This window comes from Rhinoderma darwinii, chromosome 1 (assembly GCF_050947455.1).
Source record: "Rhinoderma darwinii isolate aRhiDar2 chromosome 1, aRhiDar2.hap1, whole genome shotgun sequence".
NCBI classification, from domain to species: Eukaryota; Metazoa; Chordata; class Amphibia; order Anura; family Rhinodermatidae; genus Rhinoderma; species Rhinoderma darwinii.
In genome coordinates, this window is record NC_134687.1 from 42,970,060 (window position 1) to 42,992,745 (window position 22,686).

The 22,686-nt window shown below is 45.9% G+C and overlaps 1 protein-coding gene across 1 annotated transcript in view; it reads right to left on the bottom strand.

Moving 5' to 3' along the window:
- The window catches only part of WDR1 (WD repeat domain 1), a 55,089-nt gene extending 46,542 nt beyond the window's left edge, over positions 1-8,547 (bottom strand). The window contains exons 1-4 of the mRNA XM_075858124.1: positions 8,386-8,547; positions 6,085-6,206; positions 2,687-2,777; positions 881-1,028 (exon numbers count right to left, since the gene is read on the bottom strand). Of these exons, the coding sequence (XP_075714239.1) occupies positions 881-1,028; positions 2,687-2,777; positions 6,085-6,206; positions 8,386-8,401 (377 nt within the window). The 5' untranslated portion in view covers positions 8,402-8,547. The remainder of the gene's footprint in view (positions 1-880; positions 1,029-2,686; positions 2,778-6,084; positions 6,207-8,385) is intronic.
- Positions 8,548-22,686: the final 14,139 nt, after the last annotated feature.

Consider the following 22,686-nt stretch of genomic DNA (forward strand, 5'->3'; position numbering starts at 1 on the left):
TGAATGGGGCTGCAATTCTCCCATGGATTTTCGTGGGAATTGCGGCCGCAAAAGCACGTTCGTGTGCATGGGGCCTAAGGTTTATGTTCTTAGTTCTGTGATCGCAAGCTTAAGGACAACTATCAAAGTATTCCGAAAATGGAGGGTCAGAGCAAAGTTTTACACATACAGACAAGTACCACAGCAGAGTTCTTTTACCTTCGAAAGATTATTCCGGACGCACCAAAAGTATTAATAAAAAAAAAAAAGAGAGACAGGGTGAAACAGCAATAAGAGCAGGTGGTCCGGACACCTTCAGCTCCGTTGCTGTTAGTGCCAATCGGTTGAGTAGACAAAAAACAAAAATGGACCGCCCTCACGATACGTCTGCATCTCTTGCCATCACCATCATTGTAAGCACCTTTAACGCCTTCCCTGTCATTTTAGCATTCACCTATTAAGCCCCATCGCTGACTAACACCTGGGGGTCTTCATTAGGCCCCAGCAGCCATGACAACCCATTGCAACCTCATGATCACATTGCAGGGGTGGGAAATGGGGTAATAAAGGCGGCCTCCCTGTCTATTGACCGTGGCATCGAAGTGGTTATACAGCAGTTCTCTCCGATCCCACCCTTTACAGCACGGTGTCACCTCTGATATATACAGTCGAAACCCGCTCCGCTCAAGAACCCGCTCTATACTTCCCCATGTATCCGATAATCCAAAAAGTCTGATAAACCATAGAACAGCAATATACTTTGTAGTTTCACAGGACTAGAAGACCAAGCATACATAAAAGTTAAATCTACATTAGCAGTTTCATACACGTTTCTATGAACTGATAATCCGGAACATTTCCCGGTATTTCTGGCATTTTTTTTTACAATAAGACGACTTACATTTCTCTTCCTTCACCGACCGCTGCGATTCTCTTGCTGTCCTCTGTCCAGGCAATGTCCTTAATCTTCCCCACAAACGGCTGGTACTCATACTTCAGCAGATGCTCCTTCTGTGTGGTGTCCCATATTCTTAGCTTCCCGGTGATATCTACCAAACAAGCATGTGGAAACGTCTATCCTCACATTACACGTGACACCACTGAACTTATTGAATAATGTATTGATGTTAGTCCACAATCCGCTGCCATTCATTTTCATGGAGCTTGAAAAACGAGCTCCTTCTCCCTTCATAAGCCACTATCCCGCCAACGTCATCTGTGCCTGCCTGACCACAGGAGGGAAACTCCGGTATACCGAGCCCAGTAATCAAAGGGGTTGTCTAGTTTAGAAAATACATGTTTAGATATCCTACTAGGAAATTCGGAGTCCTGAAGGCGGCGACTCTCAAATAGTCCCGCACTCTGGAGACCCGGCATGTTCGTGCATTATAGGCATAGCCGATTGATTTCAATGAACCCTTTGTAAAGCTTCATTTCCCCTGTGCAGCACTAAAAAGGCATTATCCAAAGTGGACAACCCCTTTAAAAAGATAATGTCACCAGAGAGAACCCCCTTTACCTCAGCTAGATGCCTCCTAATGTTTATGGCGGTGGATAAATCCACTAATCACCCCCTAAACTTTAGAAACGGGCTTGATGCAAACGTGGCATCCCACCATTCTAGTTCAGTAAGACTCACACATTGCTTCCTGACACCATAAAGCTAGACGTGCCACGTGTCTCCTGAATGCTTCAGAATAGACTCAGGGAAGGAAAGAGCAGCGCTTTGCATAGTGTTGCCTTTCTTGTATTTTTCTCTACATGAATGTGCATTTACAATGCCATCAAAGTGGCCACCATCCCCGTGCATATGTTTCAGTGTACTGTGGTGGTAATTTCGCTCGTGGGGGGGGGGGGGTGGATGGGTTGCCCTCTGTCCTTTCACTTACAGAAGATTGTAGTCACAGATAGAACTGCCCATCCTAGTAAATTATATATATATATATATATATATATATATATATATATATATACATACAGATAGTACTGCCTTCATGTTTCTCATAATAAATTATGTATATACAGGTAGTACTGCCTCCTAGTTAATGATTTATATATAGATAGTGCTGCCTCCTCGTCTCTCCTAGTAAACGGTGTATATAGATGGCACTGCCTCTGTCTCTTCATGAAACTGATGTAGTACTTCCCTTCTGTAAATAATGCAGGCCATGGAAAGGCCAGATTCACACGAACTAGGACGTGAAAAACTGCAGTTTTTCACGTCCGAGTTGCACCTGTGCGGGTCCGGTTTTCACGGATCCCTCAGACTTGAGTCTATCGAGGGTTCCGTGAAAATAGGACATGTTCTATCTACAACGGATCCTTCAGACGATCCGTTGAAACAACGGCCGCGTGAACGGCCCCATTGAAATACATGCATCCGTGTGACGGCCGCTGTTTTAACGGCCTTCACACCAGTGCACCTACAAAACGTTAATAGAGCCTACATTATTTTTTTTTTTTACTTTTCTATTGATGTCGGTGGTCGGGCTGACGGCTGGCCACTAAAACAAAAGTGAAGACGACTGCAGCAGACGTGTAGTATGTTTTCCCACCCCTAGTATAGGAAAAGAAAGCAATAATGGTATTTCTCCCAGCATCCTCTACATTAGATCAGCCATTTTTCCCCTAGGACAGCTTAGAAAACGGTATTCATTGTTCTGCACAGTGTTCATGCCATTAGCGTTACCACGTTCCAGTAACCTACCTCCAGACGCAATGTAGAATCCACTGGGAGCATATTTGGCAACAACAACTTGGTGAGCGTGCTCAGTGTAGACATCTGCAATGGCGGGGTTCTACAATGGGGAATATAACACAGAAAGTAGATCATGCAGCTTCATATATGACTGCTACGTACAGACGGAGAGTGCTTTATCTAAAGGTACAAGGTGCAAAGAGCCTCAACAGCTTCACGACGAAGCCCGGGCAGAGATAACCCGTCACTTCTAGTGTAAACAGTGCCGTATGGAGGCGAGCTGTATCAATCACCACATAACCAAGGGATCAGAAAATCAAAGCGGATCTACAAACGAGAACATTAATAATTCATTCTCCGATTCTTGTTTTATGTCCATCCCGATTATGAATGCGTTACATGAAAGATCAACAGATCAAATGCTGCGATCCGGGATCTCCAGCTGTGCACAGGCTTACAGTATGTTTAAGAGCATTAGAGAGGCACGGTCTCCATGTCAGCAATGTCCAGACCGGTTCTAACAGTCAACCCAGGCTCCAGAATTATATTCTACATCACAGTGCCTCGAAAAGAAAGTCATGTAGAAATTCATGGTTTGCTATAGCAGTCACAATGTGGTTTTCCCTACTAAATTATCTGAATACTGGAGATTGTCACGATGCACAAGCCAAATCACAAATTGTGGAATATATACCGGATAGGAAAAAGATTAATTTTAGAAGCGGGAGAAATTTGGGTAATGGGCAGGAGAAAGCATAACAGATCTTTACTCCCTTCATGGAAATTAGAGGGCCACTCCACTGAGAATACACAAGCCACAAGTCTGATGACATTTTCCTTTACAATGCAAAAGATGAAATCCGGGGCAAACCCACAAGTCATACATTCAAATGTTGCAGGGGAAAAAAAAAAAATAATGATCTGTCACGTCTGGACTCCAGAAAGCGGATAATGTTCTCCAGAGTAAGGACCCTGTCAAACAGCTCCTCATATCTCAGCTTCCTGGGTGTGACACTGAGGGGCGAGTGGAATGATAGGGATTCTCCGCATAACAAAAAAAAAAACCTCAGGTGTGACTGTAAAGGTAACGTCGCTGCGCTACACCTGGCAGTAACCTCTGTATACTAAGACCAGCCCTTTCAGGAATGAATCAGACAAGAAAAGTCTCCGGGCGCGGCTCTGACTCATCTCAGTTCTGTACGTCCTACGGGCAGGAGAATAGAAGACTTGCCGTGCACTGCGTGTCACTGGGGACCTCCTTCCAGTGCGGTATAACAAGCCCACACCTGCTGAAGCTCTTATAGCTTTTCCTACATCTATCACCACGCGCCGTGCGCAGACATACAATATTAGGATGGTCGCACAAGCTTTTCTTCGGCTGTAACATTTCCATGTACTTCCCCTATTAAATACTTCTGCAAAAAAGTTAACCCTTTTATAAATATCTAACTGTAATAAGCATGCTTTCCTGTGTGTAAAACCACTAGACACCCCCCTGGCAAAGCCAAGATACAATCATCAGATCCTATTATGCCATCTTATTTTTACATCATCTGGGCAAGGCGTTTATTACCAATTCCGTACACACCGCAGGCACGGAATACTTTAAAGGGAATCTGCCACTAGCAGCTACTGGGATCCAATTGTATCCACTGAACTGGAGCACCAATAGGGGGTAAAAAAGTAATGTGCCAATGCAGGTACCCAGCACACAGGACACGCTCCTGCCCATTCTGCAGCACAAAATGTGTGTCATAGTTCATCAATATCTTAGGGTCATGGAAGCTCTGTCAGAGGTCAACAGTAAATGGGCCACGCAAATCCTACAAATACAGCACTTAAAGTGGATATTTAGTGGGTGCAATGGCGCCCACTTGTCAAAGTGTAGCTAAACGTTTAACTTGTGACACGTCAGAAGTTTGGATTGGTGGGGGTCCGAGCACGAGAGAACTCGACCAATTGCTAAAACAAAGCGGCTGAAGCGCTCATGTGAGCTCAGCCACTTCGTGTCTGTTCAACTTTTTCCGGAAATAAATGGATCGGTGTACGGGCCCATAGACTTTCTATTGAGTCCGTACTCCGATACATTCATTTCCAGAAAAAGCCGGACAGACACAAAGCGGCTGAGCGCTCACACAAGTGCTTTAGGAGCTTAGTTTTAGCGATTGGTGGGGGTCTCAATGTTCGGACCCCCACCAATCCAAACTTCTGACAGGTCACTATGACACGTCAGAAGTTTGTTAAACGTTTAGCTGCACCTTCTTAAAGATGCCCTCCTTTATAAGGGGTTTGTCAAAGTAAAGTCTATTTTATAACCTTGGATTTACTGAACACAAAACATACATTAGACCGGGGACCGGCAACCTTCGGTACTCCAGCTGTTGTGAAACTACAACCACCAGCATGCCCAGATAGTCACAGGCTTTAGCATTCCAGAAAAAGGCTGTTAGGGCATGCTGGGAATTGTAGTTTCACAACAATTGTAGTGACATAGGTTTCTGACCCCCGCACTAGACCGTTAGGGTAAGTTCACACGCCGCAGATATTATTGCAGCAATTTTTGCGACTGAAAATCATTTCCATTCACCTGAATGGTTGTCTCTGCAGCGGGTGTATGGGTTTTTGCAAGTTCGAGTCAGAAATTTCTGCAGTGAAATCTGCCACGTGTGACTGCACCCTTAACCAGTTTTAGTAGAGGCGATATGTGACTACAATCCAAGGGAAAAAAGTGTCTCATTTGTTTAAATAAGGCCTTCGGCTGTTAGCCATTTGGACCACACTTCTGTTTTCGGCACGTTCACATTGAAACGGGATTTTAGAAACCAAATTGACATGTTGCAGCTAAAACCTATGCAGTTTGGGGCATTCTATAGTAATTTCAAGTTGTAACATGCCAATTGCATTAAAGTAGAATTTTTTTTCAATATGGAAATAAACCAAAATGCCATAAAAAGCCATCGTGAAAAACTCCCACGTTAAAATGTAGCGCAATCTGCATGTTATGGAGCAGGGGCAGCTGAGAAGATCGATATATAGCTTTGTAGCATTCTAGGCGTAGGAGTCCAGTGGGCGGTCCTACACAGTGATTGACAGCCTTCCATGTAGGATTGTGAGTACAGAGATAGCCGTCAGTTATTTTATCCACCCACTGGACTCCTAATCCCAGAAAGAGCAGGAGGTTTAGATCAATATATTACCAGTTATTCTGAATCTTATGCTTCCAAACCATTATATATTTGCTCAGCTCATCCTGCTCTGTAACACACTGCGTGCAGTATAGTCTACATTTTTAATGTGACAGGTTCCCTTTAAGAGAGAAAAAAAAATCCATTTCGTTTTGAACGGCAGGATTTATAAAGGTGAACCGAGACGGTCTATGATTAGATGATGACACGTCAATACCGTACCTCAATGTTCCTGATGATCACACATTTGCCATTAGTATACACAAAGTTGTTGCCCTTGGGATCTCCTCCAAGAACCTTGGCCACTCCTCGTTCCATCTGAGGAAGGCTGGCAAAAACATTTTCTAAAGGAGAAGGAAAAATAAATAAATATATATCTGAGAAGTTTCAATGATCATGAAATAAAGATACATTGTGACTACTAATCCTGCCTTGTAGCCGTTTTGTTGTAGCCGGGGACCTCAGCCGATCACCATGGATCTGGCTGCTGAAAGCCACAGTAACCGTCGCTGCAGGGGAAGTGTAGAGTTTACATGCTGGGCATTCATATGAACGGTCGACAATGTAATACATAGCCTGGTCGAGTACGCCACGGCGGGACGCGCTCTTCCTCGAATATTTGCCATCGCTCTTCGGTTATTAAGGGTCTGTTCACACGGTGGAATTATTTCTGCAGGAAGAATCCACCACCCATTCACTTCAATGGGAGGTTCGGGCGGAATCCACCCAAAGATCGGTCTGCATGTGTCTGGCTCTTATTGAAATGAATGGGGGGCAGAATTTTGCAGACATGTAAACATACCCCATTAGCGCTAGGACAATGCCGTGAGCTGAACACATCAGCAGCATAAATAGATTTCCTGTGCTAATAGTTTGCTACAATGTATCAGCGTAGGTAAAATGGATCAGTCTAGAGCCCTCCGTTTTCTAGACTGGATACGATTGTGGCAGATTTTGCAACTGGGATAAGTATGAAGATTTATTAGTATAAGCCTCTGGATGTACACAGGAATGTTAATATTCACTGACAGCATGTAGAGATCTCGGAAATGGTGAGGAATTAGAACACAGTACATTAGAAAGTAGCGATACTTTCCGTTATACAGTGAACATGGCAAGGGGGTAAAGCTAGAATCACAAATACGAGAGGATGATGAAGTACTCTACACCCAAAAAGCCCAGTGCCAGAAAATTTCTAGGCGCATTGGCCACCTGGGATTGGTTCAGCCTTGACTGACTGCGATTGGAAATTTCAGGTATTTATTGATTCAGCCAGTTATTTGTTACCTACACCCGTCCATATGGATCCAATGTAAGTAGACAAGCAAACCGCTCCATCATCACCCGCCCTCCCCCGGAGACGCGGTCTACAGTAAATGTATTTAATCCACCATCAATGCCAATTATCAGACAGTCACAGGAAAGTAAATAAAACGGACAAGTCAAAGCGCAGAACGTTCACCAAGAAAGTCCAAACATGTAAAAAAACAACCCGCTGCGGGAGATTTCGTTTTTATAATCAGAGAAATCACCTACTAGTTCTATCGGGTCAGTGAATCACCTCTGGTCTTGTGAAATTCCTCATTTTCAGGGAACCCAAAGTTGATGTACCAGACACAGATGTCCCCACCCCCAGCAGACGCAGAGGGGCCACTCAGACAGCGCACCGGCCCCCGAGGGGAGGTCCACCCAGACGGCGCACCGGCCCCCGAGGGGAGGGCACCACCCAGACGGCGCACCCGCCCCCGAGGGGAGGGCACCACCCAGACGGCGCACCCGCCCCCGAGGGGAGGGCACCACCCAGACGGCGCACCCGCCCCCGAGGGGAGGGCACCACCCAGGCAGCGCACCGTCCCCCGAGGGGAGGGCCACCCAGGCAGCGCACCGTCCCCCGAAGGGAGGGCACCCAGACAGCACACCTGCCCCCGAGGGGAGGGCACCCAGACAGCGCACCAGCCCCCGAGGGGAGGGCACCCAGACAGCACAGCATGCTAGACACCCAGATACATAACACCACTACACTGCTCGCCGTTCTTCCACAGGCTGGGGCAGCCATGCTAGGATATTTTGATGTCTAAACGTGGCTTTTCAGCAGTCTGGAATTAATATGTCAACCACTACCAAAAACAGGGGCATCTGCTTCCAGCAATTGGGGTGCAACACCCCAATGCAGAGAGAGTATATATAGATCATCACTGCTGCTCAGTACATTGCTCAGCCTGGACTGGGAGAACCCCCATCATCCACATAGGGAGGAGATCACTGCAACAGGCTGAAGAGCGGCAGGAAAAACTACATGGCAAGTGATAAGCGGCAGCACTGCAATGCACGGGTCCCTGGGCGAGGTGTACACCATCCTGTATACATACAGTGCTGACGACACCGCTCCCCGCTTATATGTGACGGATCGTGTCCCCTCCTGTATCAGCACCGGGTGGTGGACCTGAGGGCGGCGGCGGTAGACGCAGGGTGTGACGGCTGGGTACGTGCAAGTATCGCCCGGCTCCCCCCTCGCTCACTTACTGATCTCATAGGACATCTTGCTGTGTACGGATCCTGCACGGAGTGTCTATGTATGAGCCTCTGCTGCCGGCCGCCCAGCGATTCAAACCCGGAAGCCAAATCCGAGCTCCCAGCTGCGACGTCTCACTGTGGCTTTGACCATATATGGTCAACAACGAGCGCTCCTCCAGCCGCTCCCCCCGCCGCCTCCAGCAGCAGCCCGCTCAGCGCTGTCACATGACGTCAGCAGGGGGCGGGGCGACGGACGGCGCCATATTTACGGTGGGCTGGATGTGACTTTTATGGCATTCTAATAGGAAGTGTCATCTTTATTTATTATGTTATTTACAAGAGATTATCAAAGGGACGTTCATTCAAATATTGTAGCTAGGAGAGCAGCAGTCTTCATTCATTCTAGACACATAGATACCAGTATACTAAACTCATTCATTCTATTCCCATAGATATCAGCGTAACAATCTTACACTGTAACATTCATTCTAGCCACATACATACCAGTACACTATATCCATTCATTCAGTCTATTCCCCTAGGGATCAGTAACAATCTTCATTCAACTTAACAATAATCATTCATTCATTGAATTTCCATAGAGATAAGTGTAACACTCTTCATTCATTCTAGCCACAAAGATACCAGTATACTGAACTTCATTCATTCGTTGTAGCCCCATATATCCAAGTATACGATACTCCATTTATTTATTCATTCATTCATTCTAGCCACACAGATACCAGTATACTATACTCCATTCATTCATTCTAGCCACATATATACCAGTATACTATACTCCATTCATTCTAGCCACATAGATACCAGTATACTATACTCCATTCATTCATTCTAGCCACATATATACCAGTATACTATACTCCATTCATTCTAGCCACATAGATACCAGTATACTATACTCCATTCATTCATTCTAGCCACTAAGATACCAGTATACTAAACTTTATTCATTCATTCATTTATATAAGCCACATAGATACCAGTATAACATACTCCATTCATTAATTCATTCATTCTAGCCACATAGATACCAGTATAACATACTCCATTCATTAATTCATTCATTCTAGCCACATAGATACCAGTATACTAAACTTCATTCATTCATTTATTTATTCATTCTAGCCACAGAGATACCAGTATACTAAACTTCATTCATTCATTCATTCATTCTAGCCACATAGATACCAGTATACTATACTTCATTCGTTTGTTAGTTTGTTCGCTCATTCATTCAGTCATGCGACATAGATACCAGTATACTATACTTCATTAGTTTGTTTACTCATTCATTCATGCAACATAGATACCAGTATACTATACTTCATTCGTTTGTTAGTTTGTTCGCTCATTCATTCATTCATGCGACATAGATACCAGTATACTATACTTCATTAGTTTGTTTGTTCGCTCATTCATTCATGCGACATAGATACCAGTATACTATACTTCATTCCTTTTCCATAGAAATTACAGTAAAAATCTTCCTCCATTCGATCCGCGTTGGCAGTAATATACTAATTGTTCTTGTCCTTCATTCATTTTTCTCCCATAAATATCAGTTTCCTTCATTATTTCTATATGGCCATATACACAGTAATATACTAAATTCATTAATGCATTCTGTCATTCTATTTCCGTAGAGATCAAAGTAACAACCTTCATTCATTCTAGCCACATAGATACCAGTATACTATACTTCATACATTCTTATTCCTTAGAGATCAATTTATAAATTATATCCACCTCTGGGACACACACCTATCTCTAGATTGGGGCCCCTGAACCCCGTTCTACCTTGCTTTTCTCCCGCTGCTTCCCGGCCACTTCCTGATGAGGTGGTCAGGAGTTATGGAAACAGTGTAGTATGGCGAACTATGCTGTTTCCATAGCTCCCGAGTTCTGGAAGCAACGTAGCTCGACGTGCTATGCTGTTTCCGAAACTCCCATTTCATTCCCTGGGAGTCACGGAAACAGCGTAGCTCATCGAGCTTGGCTGTTTCCGTAACTCCTGACCACCTCATCAGGAAGTGGCCATGAAGCAGCTGGAGCCATGCAAGAAAGAAATTATTTTTACTTTTTGAGATACAACTGTTCTGTATTCTCTATACAGAGCAGCTGTATCATTCGCAAAATACTGCTCCCGTCATATCTGCGGGACTGACGGTTTCAGTGACCACGGATCCACGTGTAATCTATCACATCTACATACCTCCCAACTTTCAAATAAAAAGAGGGACAACCGATGTGGCGCGTGTAGTGCCGAGTTTTTTTCTTTTCAGCCACGCTTCTAATCCCGCCCAATCCCCGCCCATACACACCCAGCTCAGCCCACACAGTAACATGCTCTCATAGTGCCTCCCACACAGTATAATTCCATAGCTGCCCCCATACAGTATAATGTTCCCACAGCTGCCCCATACAGTATAATGCCCCCATAGCTGCCACCATACAGTATAAAGCCAACACAGATGCCTCCATGCAGTATAATGCTCACACAGATGCCCCCATGCAGTATAATGCCCACAAAGATGCCCCCATATGGTATAATGCCCACACAGATGCCCCCATGCAGTATAATGCCAAAATTCCCCCATACAGCATAATGCCCCATACAGCATAATGCCCCCATAGCTGCCCTCATACAGTATAATGCCCCATAGTGGCCCCCATACAGTATAATGCCCCATAGTGGCCCCCATACAGTATAATCCCCCTTAGATGCCACCATACACTATAATGCCCCCACAGCTGCCCATACAGTATAATGCCCCTATAGCTTCCCCCATACAGTATAATGCCCCATATCTGCTCCATACAGTATAATGCCACTTTAGCTGCCCCATACAGTATAATGCCCCCTTAGCTGCCCCTAGTGCCAGTACCCACATATAAAGGGCCAGTGCCCACGTAGATAGTGCCACAGTGCCCATGTAGATAGGGCCACACCCTCTTAAACATAGAGTCACCCCCTGTAGATAGTGTTACCCCCCAACCTCCATAGCCATTGGGACTCCCTCTAGGGGCGAAATTCCGGGCCAGAGCATCGGCCACGCTGTGGCCAGGAATTATGCTCCAAGAGGTTGAATCTCCGGCCAGAGCGTTGCCGACGCTCTGGCAGGGGATTCCGCTCCAGGAGGAGGCCCTGACTTCACTGTTCATATATGGACTGTGACGTCAGGGATACCCTCTATGAGTGGAATCCCCAGCCAAAGCGTCGGCAATGCTCTGTCAATGGATTCCGCTCCATTGATGACAGTGATGTCAAGGGCTTCCCCGGGCTCATCATTTAAAGTAGTGCTGTGCCCAGGGAGTCCTCTGTACTAATGCAGAAGCAGGGAGCTGACTGTTCCCTGCTTTAGCATTGGGTTCAATTGTATCTGCATCCTGAGGACACAGATACAGTTGACACTGGGAGTCTGGGACATACCTCCAGCCACCCGGGACAGCAGTACACCGCCTGCAATCCGGGACAGTTGGGAGGTATGCATCTAAGTTATGAACTTAGATGTGATAGATTACAGGTGGATCCTGTGTGTCAGAGACACGCAGGACCCGCTGACACTCAACCCTTCAGGTCCGCGAGACTGACGGATTCAGGTCATAGCGGAAGATACAGCTGCTCTGTATACAGGATACAAAGCAGCTGTATCTCGAAAAGTGAAAATAATTTTGAATAAAACTATATATAAAGTTGCACAAAAGACACTGATTGACATAATCATAATCATAATGGCATTCAAAGGTTTAGGTTTACATAGCCTTTAATCGCATTCACTTTGCTGTTACTATAATGCGTTGTGGAATTTCTAATTTCTGCATAGAAAATCTGTTCGGAAATTCCGCAGTGTTCGTGCTACATGTGAACATAGCCTAAGGGTGAAGTCACACGCGGCAGATTTGTTTTCAGAAATTGCTGCGACTGTCCTATTCATCTGAATGGCGTTTGCAGAAACTTATGCACATGCTGCAAAAGCAAACCCATTCACATGTATGGCATGGAGTTTTCAGGTCTTAGAAATTTCTGCAATGAATCTGTCGCGTGTGAATTCACCCTGGTATTCATGTAATCCTTATAGATAGCAGTGCAGTAAACTTGGATTTGTGCACAGCTACAGTAGCATTATACCCAAATTAATTTATTTTCTTCGGTCCGTTTCATTTAATTCACATATGTATCAAGTGTAGTACGTGTATGTACAATAAACCCACCAAACTATTCTGGGGCTTCAGACAAATTGTATTATATTCTTCCTTTTTCTGAAGGGAAAGGCTGTTCCAACTTAAAATATGACCACCAGGTCAGTGAGGTGGGCATACAGCCGGCACCATCTTTGCTCTGGGCAAAAAAAAAATAAAAATCACTTTAATCTTCGCAATTACCATGCTGATACCACGTCTGACTCCTCCACGAAGCAGATCCCGTGTCACCACTTTTATTTTCAGAACTAATTTCACTTATTGGTTTACTCTATACAGATATGCTGGAACTTGTAGTTCTTTTGCTTCATTTTGGAGACCAATGTATAGTCCATATCCGGAGTAAAGGCAAATTCCCACTTCAAATATGGCTGCCATGTGTTTAGAGAACCCTATAAACGGATCTGTGTGTCCGGTCAGTGTTGTGATTGACAGGAGTGGTCACTGGACCTGCTGGTGTTACTCTGCATGTGTCACCGGTGAGCAGTGTCAGCTCATGACTATATGTAGCCGCTGTCACACAGTTTTCACATAATAACCAGCTCTTATCGCTGATCATGGATGAAACTTTACCAAATGTGGCTATCCTGCTGCACAGGTTGATTGCACTATATGGAATAGTCCTTATATAGCAGAGCTGACAGCACTGGAATAGTAATAGACGAGACATTTCTCTCTTCCCCATTCTTAGAAAAACTAGAATCATGCTTGCAGGAGCATTTCCTCTTAAACGAAAATGGAACAAGTATTAGGCCCCATGCACACGAACGTGCTTTTGCGGCCGCAATTCCCCCGAAAATCCACAGGAGAATTGCGCCCCCATTCATTCCTATGGGGCCATGCACACGATCGTGGTTTCCACTGTCCGTGCATGGCCCCGGAGCCCGGACTGCAGAAAGAACGGGCAAGCCTTATTACGGCCGTGTTCTGCGGTATGGGGCTCATTGAAAATAATGGCCGCGGCCATGTGCACAACCAGCGATTTGTGGGCGGCCCGCGGCTGTCACTCCGTGGCCGGTCGACCCGAAAATCACGGCCGTGCACATAGCTACGGTCATGTGCATGAGGCCTTGCGTCATCCTCTACTGTGATCATGTTAGACATTTTTTTTTTAACGGTTCCTCGGTGATATCTGTTTCTAAGAAAGATGGGTGACAGCCAGAATTACTATTCCTACTAAGGTTGTCACCCAGTCCCAGAGTGGCAAATCTGCCTACTTTTGCAGCAATGCCAAAAAGAAACCACTATAAAAGCTAAGCTAATGTTGGCTGTCACTCTGCTTTCATGGACTTATATTTACTGGTGAAGATTTTATTTCCGGGCAAATGATTTTAAAAGAAGTAAAATGAAAATCGACTAAAAATCATTTCAAGCTATACAGATCTGTCACGTGTTCTTTCTTGTGCAATAACTGGTTATACTAACAATGTTTTATCAGTTATGACAGGGATTAAAGTCCTATAGGATACGGCCACAGGCAGAAGAGTTTTTCCGCAGTTGATTTAGTTGTGAATCTGCGGCAAATCCGCAGCAAAATCCACACGTGTTATATGCAGATTTTGCTGCAGGTTTCTCCCTCTGCATCGCAAAGGGTGAAGACTGCTGCAAAAATCTGCCACAATTCTGCAACAGAATGGGTATGCTGCAGATTAAAAAATCCATGTGGATTTGTTCTGCTTCGTGTGAATGGTGTTTTGGAAAATCGACGTCAAATCCGCCGCTTCTGAATGTGGCCGTAAGACTACGTTCACACTGGGCAGTAGTGGGGCAGTAGAAAGCAATTAAATGTGCTTTTGTCGTGGACCAAATTGCAGTAAAACCATCAGCTGATCTTTTTATGTTTATAGAACGTGAATAAATTGAATATTCATTGAAATTCTCATGCACTGTATAACGCACGTATTATATCCATACAAGTGTTACTGTAATATTAGTTACAATTTTTTAGATACTGTATATGTTGGACTTTTTATACGGATCACAGATATCGATTTTATTAACCGTCTAAAGCAGTGTTCTCCAACCGGGGTGCCATGGGAACTCTCTTCTCTAATCCATCGCTTCCCAAACTGTAAGGCACGCATCTGTTTGGTGAGGCACCTTTAGGGCCAGTTCACGCGTCGAAAAACGCGCCAAAAAACGGCCGAAAATACCTCCCATTGATTTCAATGGGAGGCGGAGGCGTTTTTTTCCCACAAGCCGAAAAACCATCTCGCGGGAAAAATGGACATGCCCTATCTTCGGGCGTTTACGCCTCTGACCTCCCATTGATGGGAGGCAGAGAAAGCTTATTTCGTGGCGTTTTATTCCCACGGCGCTCAATGGCCGCGGATGAAAAACGCAGCGAAAATTGGAAAAACGCAGAGAAAATCGACGTGCAGGCAGAGGAAAATCTGCCTCAAAATTCCAAACTGAATTTTGAGGCAGATTTTCCTCCTGCAAAAAACTCAGTGTGAACCCAGCCTTATTAAAGTTTCATCCCTGCGTGTGCCAATACCAAGCATCGGTTCTGTGCAGGGATCCAGTCATTATAGTTTGGTCGCTATAAAAGGCAGCTTCGCCTCCCCTTTTTCACGCGCTTCAGGTAGTAGAAGGAGGAAGGAGACAAGCGGCACTGTCATTGTAGAATCTGACCCTTCTTTTCTGGCGAATCCTTATTTAAATGAGCACTGTCATTTCAACAAACTTTGCATAAATGAATAGCGATTATAGGAAACTTCTTTCTGCTCTTATCTGCCTGCTCCCCCATTCCTCTGTTAAACTGACTTTCACTCTGAAATTTCAGCTCTATCTGTCTCTGTTGGACTGCAGCTCCCATGTATCAGATTACAGATGTCTATAGAAGCCTATGGAGAGGGGAGGGGGGAAGAGTGAGCAGGAAGTGCAGGAGATAAGAGCAGTATGACAGGTATAGAAACTTTCCATCACAACCAAAGCACTGTATTCACATCAGTACAGGTGAGTGCTTCTCTATATGTGTCCTGCATGATCCTGGGGCTGTTTCTGAGTGAGAGAGAAGGTTATGGAGCAGATTTTCCTCTTATTACTGTATGTAGTTTATGGCAGTGTTAGGAAACGTCTGTTTCTTTAAGGTTGTCATGACTACTAGTCTAGCTTCTGGGCGGTTTTGGTTTGAGTTGCTGAGAGAAATCTCATTTTTCTGTTTGTATCCTATCAGGTTCTAGGGCGGAGTATTTAAGTCTGGTCAGTGCCTTAAAGGGAATGTGTCGGTAGAAATTTTTTATTTTTTTTTCAGTTAAACATTTAGTATATAAATGACTACACATTGTTTTAATTTTTTTTAATTTTTTCACAAGTCAGGAAATATTATAAATTAGATTTTAATTTATAACATTTCCATGTGCTGGTCACTAGAGGGAACAATTCCCAAAATTGCAGCATTGGCATGTGGTAAAGCAACCTCATTGCTTTATGCTGCAAATTTGGAGTAGACACATTCGCTCTAGTGTCCTCACACAATCCCCCTCCTTTATCCTGGCAAGTGCCAGGAGAAGGAGGGGGTTGAATGTTCAAACCTCCTACACTGTGTGCCGCCATTTTCTGAGAGAATGCACAGTATAGAAGGATTAGATACAGTGGTAATCAGACAGTATAAGGCTTGGTTCACACAAACTATTTTCAGAAGTATTGGAGGCGAGGCTGTGATTGGTGAGTCACTCCTGGCACACTGCATAGACAATGATTTTGTAATGTGTCCGTAAAAATTTTGGTCTGTCCGTGAATTTTAGCTCAGTTGTCCAGAAATTTCTGAAGTGGAGGTTAGCAACCCTGCTCACGGTCTGCAGATGACTGCGAGTTAACCCATGAGTGCAGGGACTCCAACATTACAGGAGGAATCCTGCACCCTGGCACACGGAGGTGCATCTCCAGGGCTCCGTGCGCCAAACACTGGAGTTACTAGAATTCATTGGCCTACTTTTGAAAGTAAGGCAATTAACTCTAGTAACCTGGGTCACGTGATGTAAACCAGCCAATAAAAAGTCATTGGCTGCTTTACTCAGCTGGGGAAGCATCGCTGTAGAGGTAAGTATAATAATCATATTGTTTATTTGTTAATGTGTTGGGGTTTTTTTGTGCTTTTTTTTTTTAAAGGTTCCCGACGATCAATTTGGACAACGGCAGATTTGATAAAATACTTCAACGACCAGCATTTGTTATTTTTTTTAAATAAAATAGTCAACAAGGGTTGTGTGTGACTTTTTATTTAAATATATTTTTTTTTTCAATGTCTGTCTTTTTTTAAAACTTAAAGAGGCTCTGTCACCAGATTTTGCAACCCCTATCTGCTATTGCAGCAGATCGGCGCTGCAATGTAGATAAGAGTAACGTTTTTATTTTTAAAAAACTAGCATTTTTGGCCAAGTTATGACCATTTTTGTATTTATGCAAATGAGGCTTGCTAAAGTCCAACTGGGCGTGTTTAAAGTAAAAGTCCAACTGGGCGTGTATTATGTGTGTTACATCTGGGCGTGTATTATGTGTGTTACATCTGGGCGTGTTTACTTCTTTTACTAGCTGGGCGTTCTGACGAGAAGTATCATCCACTTCTCTTCAGAACGCCCAGCTTCTGGCAGTGCAGACACACAGCGTGTTCTCGAGAGATCACGCTGTGACGTCACTCACTTCCTGCCCCAGGTCCTGCATCGTGTCGGACGAGCGAGGACACATCGGCACCAGAGGCTACAGTTGATTCTGCAGCAGCATCGGCGCTTGCAGGTAAGTCGATGTAGCTACTTACCTGCAAACGCTGATGCTGCTGCAGAATCAACTGTAGCCTCTGGTGCCGATGTGGCTGACACGATGCAGGACCTGGGGCAGGAAGTGAGTGACGTCACAGCGTGATCTCTCGAGAACACGCTGTGTGTCTGCACTGCCAGAAGCTGGGTGTTAACGAACAGAAGTGGATGATGCTGATTCGTCAGCATCATACACTCCCATTCCTAACGCCCAGCTAGTAAAAGAAGTAAAAACGCCCAGATGTACGCACATAATACACGCCCAGTTGTACTTTTACTGTAAACACGCCCACTTGGACTTTTGCAAGCCTCATTTGCATAAATACAAAAATGGTCATAACTTGGCCAAAAATGCTCGTTTTTAAAAAATAAAAACGTTACTGTAATCTACATTGCAGCGCCGATCTGCTGCAATAGCAGATAGGGGTTGCAAAATCTGGTGACAGAGCCTCTTTAAATACAACTGCCTTAGTAATGGCCACTGTCTGACAACGTCCATTACTAAGGCGGGGCCTCTAAAAAGGCTAACACTAACCCCCATTATTACCCCCGGTACCCACCGCCACCAGGGGTACTGAGGAGAGCCGCATGTGTAGTCAATGGGGAGAGGGGAATAAGCTGCTGCTAGACACCTCTCCTGTAAGAACGAAATATCGGGCAGGTTAAAATCCAAATTCCAACAGATCCTTTTTTCACCCTACATTTGCCGTCGGGAGAAAGTCGTAAAGTCCGAAATTGGAGGGTTCACCCAACTGTCTTCTGAAGTGTATGGGCACCATTAGCTGTCAGGGCTAAGAATTTGCCACATTGTATTCAGTCTAGGCAATCAGCAGCTTAAGGCCCCGTTTGCACTGAGTTTTTGCAGGCGGAAAAATCTGACTCAAAATTCCTTTAGGAATTTTGAGGCAGATTTTGACTTGCCTGCATTCTTTGCCCCGTTTTTGCAGTGGTTTTTTTTCCGACCGCGGCCATTGCGCGTCGCTGACAAAAAACATAACGAAAACCGCTTTCTCTGCCTCTCATTGATGTCAATGGGGGGGGGGGGGAGTCAGACACGGAAACGCCCATAGAAAGGTGCATGACGCTTTTTCCCTGAGAGCGTTTTATTCCGCACGCGGGAAATAAACGCCTCCGCCTCCCATTGAAATGTAGGTAAAATGTATCAGCCTCAGGGCTTGTGAGGCTCCAAAACAAAACATAGGGTGGGGGCCCCTCTGCAGTTTTTGGAAGAAGAGAAATAGAGGCAAAGTTTATGATATCACTGACCTGACACAGTCACTCACACCGTATAGAGAAATAATGTCAGGGGCCCCCCAGACTATTGCTTGGTCGCACGAACCCGCTAAGATTTTTATTAATATAGTATGTGTTTCTGGTATGTTTTGTCTTCCTCCCCCTCCTCCGTCCCTCTTTTTTCCATTATTGCCTTTAATTTAGAATGGTACTTACCATCTTAGTGTCCCCAGTGTAAGCTGTGCTGGGGGCACGAGCCGGTTCCAGATGTTTCTGTCTCTGGGCAGTTTATCCTTTACTTCCAACTGATTGGACCCAGGTCAGCTATGCAGTGCACGAGCAGGTTCTAGAAGTTTCTATCTCCAGGAAGATTTATTGGCCAGTGTCAGCTGATCTCCAAATCCCAAAGGCGGGAAAATGGGACATAAAAGAAGCGGTTCGTCGTAGTCAAGCAGTCCGTTTGTAAGATTTGGACCGTCGCCCACCCTCCCCATCGCCCACCCTCCCTCCCTAATGATTGATTCCTTCTCATCACGCTGTTTGGGCCTGTTCACATCACCGTTAATTTCCATTCCGTGGTTCCGTCGGAGGGTTCAGTCGGGTGAACCCCGCAACGGAAAGTGAAACTGACAGCACAGCTTCTGTTTCAGTCACCATTGATCTCAATGGTAACGGAACGATCGCTAATGGTTTCCATTCGTCACCATTCCGGCTGGTTTCCGGTTTTCCGACGGAATCAATAGCGGAGTCGTTGGGTGAGTCCAACAGGACACAGGTAACATTCTATAGTTCATATAGGTGTACCTGTGGTAGCTTCAGACAGTAGCGAGGCAGGCTCGGAAGGGACTTTGGCAGCAGGCGGAGACCAGGTGTGGTGTAACAAGTACAGGCGTGGTACACAGCGCAGAGCGACTTCAACTCAATCTGGTACTTGACCAGGACAGCACGGGATACAGGTAGCAGGAACGGGAAACACTGAGAACTGGAAGACAGTAGGAGACAATATGCAGAGACAAACCAGGGTAACGACAACAAAGCTCAGGCAAGGCAGGAAGGGACTGGGCCCCTCTTATAGTCCAGGGTGCTCATGGGCTAATTTTGTACTTTGGTGCGTGCGTTGGCCCTTTAAGAGCTGGCACGAGCGTGCGCACCCCACGGGACCCGGCCGGGAGAAGTGGAAGTGAGCGCTGGCGTCTCCTGAGGAGGTCAATTGCTGCGGCCGTCAGGAGGGGAGTGAGCCTGACGGCCCGCGGCCATGGGTATGACAGTATCCCCCTCTTACGCCCCCTCCTCTTGGGGCCAGAACGAGAGAGAAACTTCTTCAGGAGAGTAGGGGCATTGAGGTTCTCTTCTGGCTCCCAGGACCTCCCTTCAGGACCAAACCCCCTCCAATCCACTAAATGGTTCTTCCACCCACTATCTTGGTGTCCAAGATCTCCTTAACCTCAAAGGTAGCTGATGGAGTAGCGGTTCAAGATCACCGGCTTCAGCAGGGAGACATAGAAGGAGTTGGTGATCTTGAGGGTAGGAGGCAGCCGTACCTTTTAGGAGACAGGGTTGATTTGTTGCAAAATCTCAAAGGGTCCAAGGAACCTGGGAGCAAACTTGTACGATGGCACCCTCAGCCGGATATTCCTACAGGACAGTCAGACCTTAGTGCCTGGAAGAAACTGGGGAGGCTCTCGTCTTCTTGTGTCTGCCTTTCTTTTCATGCGGTCGACCGTCAACAGAATAGAAGATCAGGTCTGCTGCCAGATTTGTAGAAAGTCCCTGAATACAAAGTCAGCTGCAGGCACCTGGGATGTAGTGGAAACAGGGAGAGGTATTCGTGGGTGTTGGCCATAAACAATGAGGAATGGTGTAATGACGGGGGTGCGGAGACAGACAAGTGAGCCCTAATCTACCCACCACTCAGTCCCTGCCTACTTGCAACGACCCGCCCTAGGCAACGGGGTACAACTGGGCGACGGTGCCTACGCTCAATAAGTGCACGACAGACAAACAGACAAGGGTACACAGAGCTAGGGGGAGAAAGGGCAGTTGCCCACGGCAACACTGTGAGCAACAAGAGAAGTGAACAAGCCGAGTCAAACCAGGAGAGTACGAGGTGCCAAACGCAGAGCAGAAGAGTAGTAAACAAGCCGAGTCAAACCAGGAGTGTACGAGGTACCAAACGCAGAGCAGGAGAGTAGTCAGCAAGCCGGGGTCAATAAGAAGCAAGGACAATGGTACAAGAAGCTGCAGCAGGGCCAGGAAACCAAACGAGAAGAATCACAAGCAAAGGAGGAACAGGAAAGGCAGGTATAAATAGACAGAGGGCGGGAAATAGCTCCGTCTAGCCAGGCTGTGATAGGTTCTCCCACTTCTAAGCCTGCCACCCTGAGTGGTGGAAGATGGAGTCAGTCTCACAGACATAGAAGCAGGTGCAGACTGATTATCTATGGGCGTTAACCCCGAAGCTGTGCCTGGCAGATCCTTTACAGTACCCCCCCTTTTATGAGGGGCCACCGGACCCTTTCTAAGTGGACCTGGTTTTCTGGGGAAAACGAAGGTGAAACCTCTTGACCAATATCCCAGTGTGAACATCCAGAGCAGGTACCCAAGTCCTCTCCTCAGGCCCGTATCCTCTCCAATGGACCAGGTACTGTAGGGAGCCTTGGACCATCCTGCTGTCCACAATCTTGGCCACCTCGAATTCTGCCCCCTCAGGGGTGAGAACAGGGACGGAGGTTTCCTCGAGGGAGCCAAGGACGGGGAGCAGCGTTTAAGGAGGGAGGCATGGAACACGTTGTGTACTCGAAAAGATGGGGGCAACTCCAGTCGGAAGGAGACAGGATTGAGGACTTCAATGACCTTCTACGGCCCTATAAACCGGGGAGCAAACTTCTTGGACGGGACCATAAGATGCAAATTTTTAGACGATAGCCACACCAGATCCCCGACCATAAACAAGGGGTTAGCAGAACGTTTTCTATCTGCCTGAGTTTTTTGTATGCTCTGGGACGCCTCTAGGTTCTTCTGAACCTGAGCCCAGACTGTGCACAGTTCTCGATGAACGACCTCTACCTCGGGATTGTTGGAACTACCAGGTGAAACGGAAGAGAACCGTGGATTAAACCCAAAATGACAGAAAAAGGGGGAGACCCCTGACGAGTTACTGACCCGGTTTTTAAGGGAAAATTCGGCGAGGGGAATGAATGAGACCCAATCATATTGACAGTCAGAGATAAAACACCTTAAATATTGTTCTAGAGACTGATTAGTCCTCTCAGTTTGGCCATTAGTTTCAGGATGGAAGGCAGAGGAGAAGGACAGATCAATCTCCAACTTTTTACAGAAGGCTCTCCAAAACAATGAAACAAATTGTACCCCTCTATCAGAAACAATATTGACAGGGACCCCATGGAGACGCAGGATGTGTTTGACAAACAAGGTAGCTAACGTCTTAGCATTGGGTAGTTTTTTGAGGGGCACAAATTGGCACATCTTACTGAAGCGGTCTACTACAACCCACACCACCGACTTGCCTTGAGATGGAGGCAAATCGGTGATAAAATCCATGGAGATATGGGTCCAAGGTCTCTGGGGAATGGGCAAAGAACATAGTAAGCCCGCTGGTCGGGACCTGGGAGTCTTGGACCTAGCACAAACTTCACAAGCGGCGACGTAGGCCTTAACGTCTTTAGGCAACCCAGGCCACCAATAGTTTCTGCCAATGAGGTGCTTGGTACCCAGGATGCCTGGATGGCCAGATAGTGCAGAGTCATGATTTTCCCTAAGTACCCTTAGCCGGAATTGCAGGGGAACAAACAGCTTGTTCTCAGGAAGGCTCCCGGGAGCTGAACCTTGATCAGCCGCAATTTCAGAGACTAAATCAGAATCAATATCGGAAATGATTATACCTGGAGGCAAAATACAAGCAGGATCTTCCTCCGAAGGAGCGCTGGCCATGAAGCTATGTGACAGTGCATCAGCCTTAACATTTTTAGACCCAGCCCTATAGGTAACCACAAAGTTGAATCTGGTAAAAAATAACGCTCAACGAGCTTGTCTCGGGTTTAGCCTCCGGGCAGATTCTAGGAAAACCAGATTCTTGTGG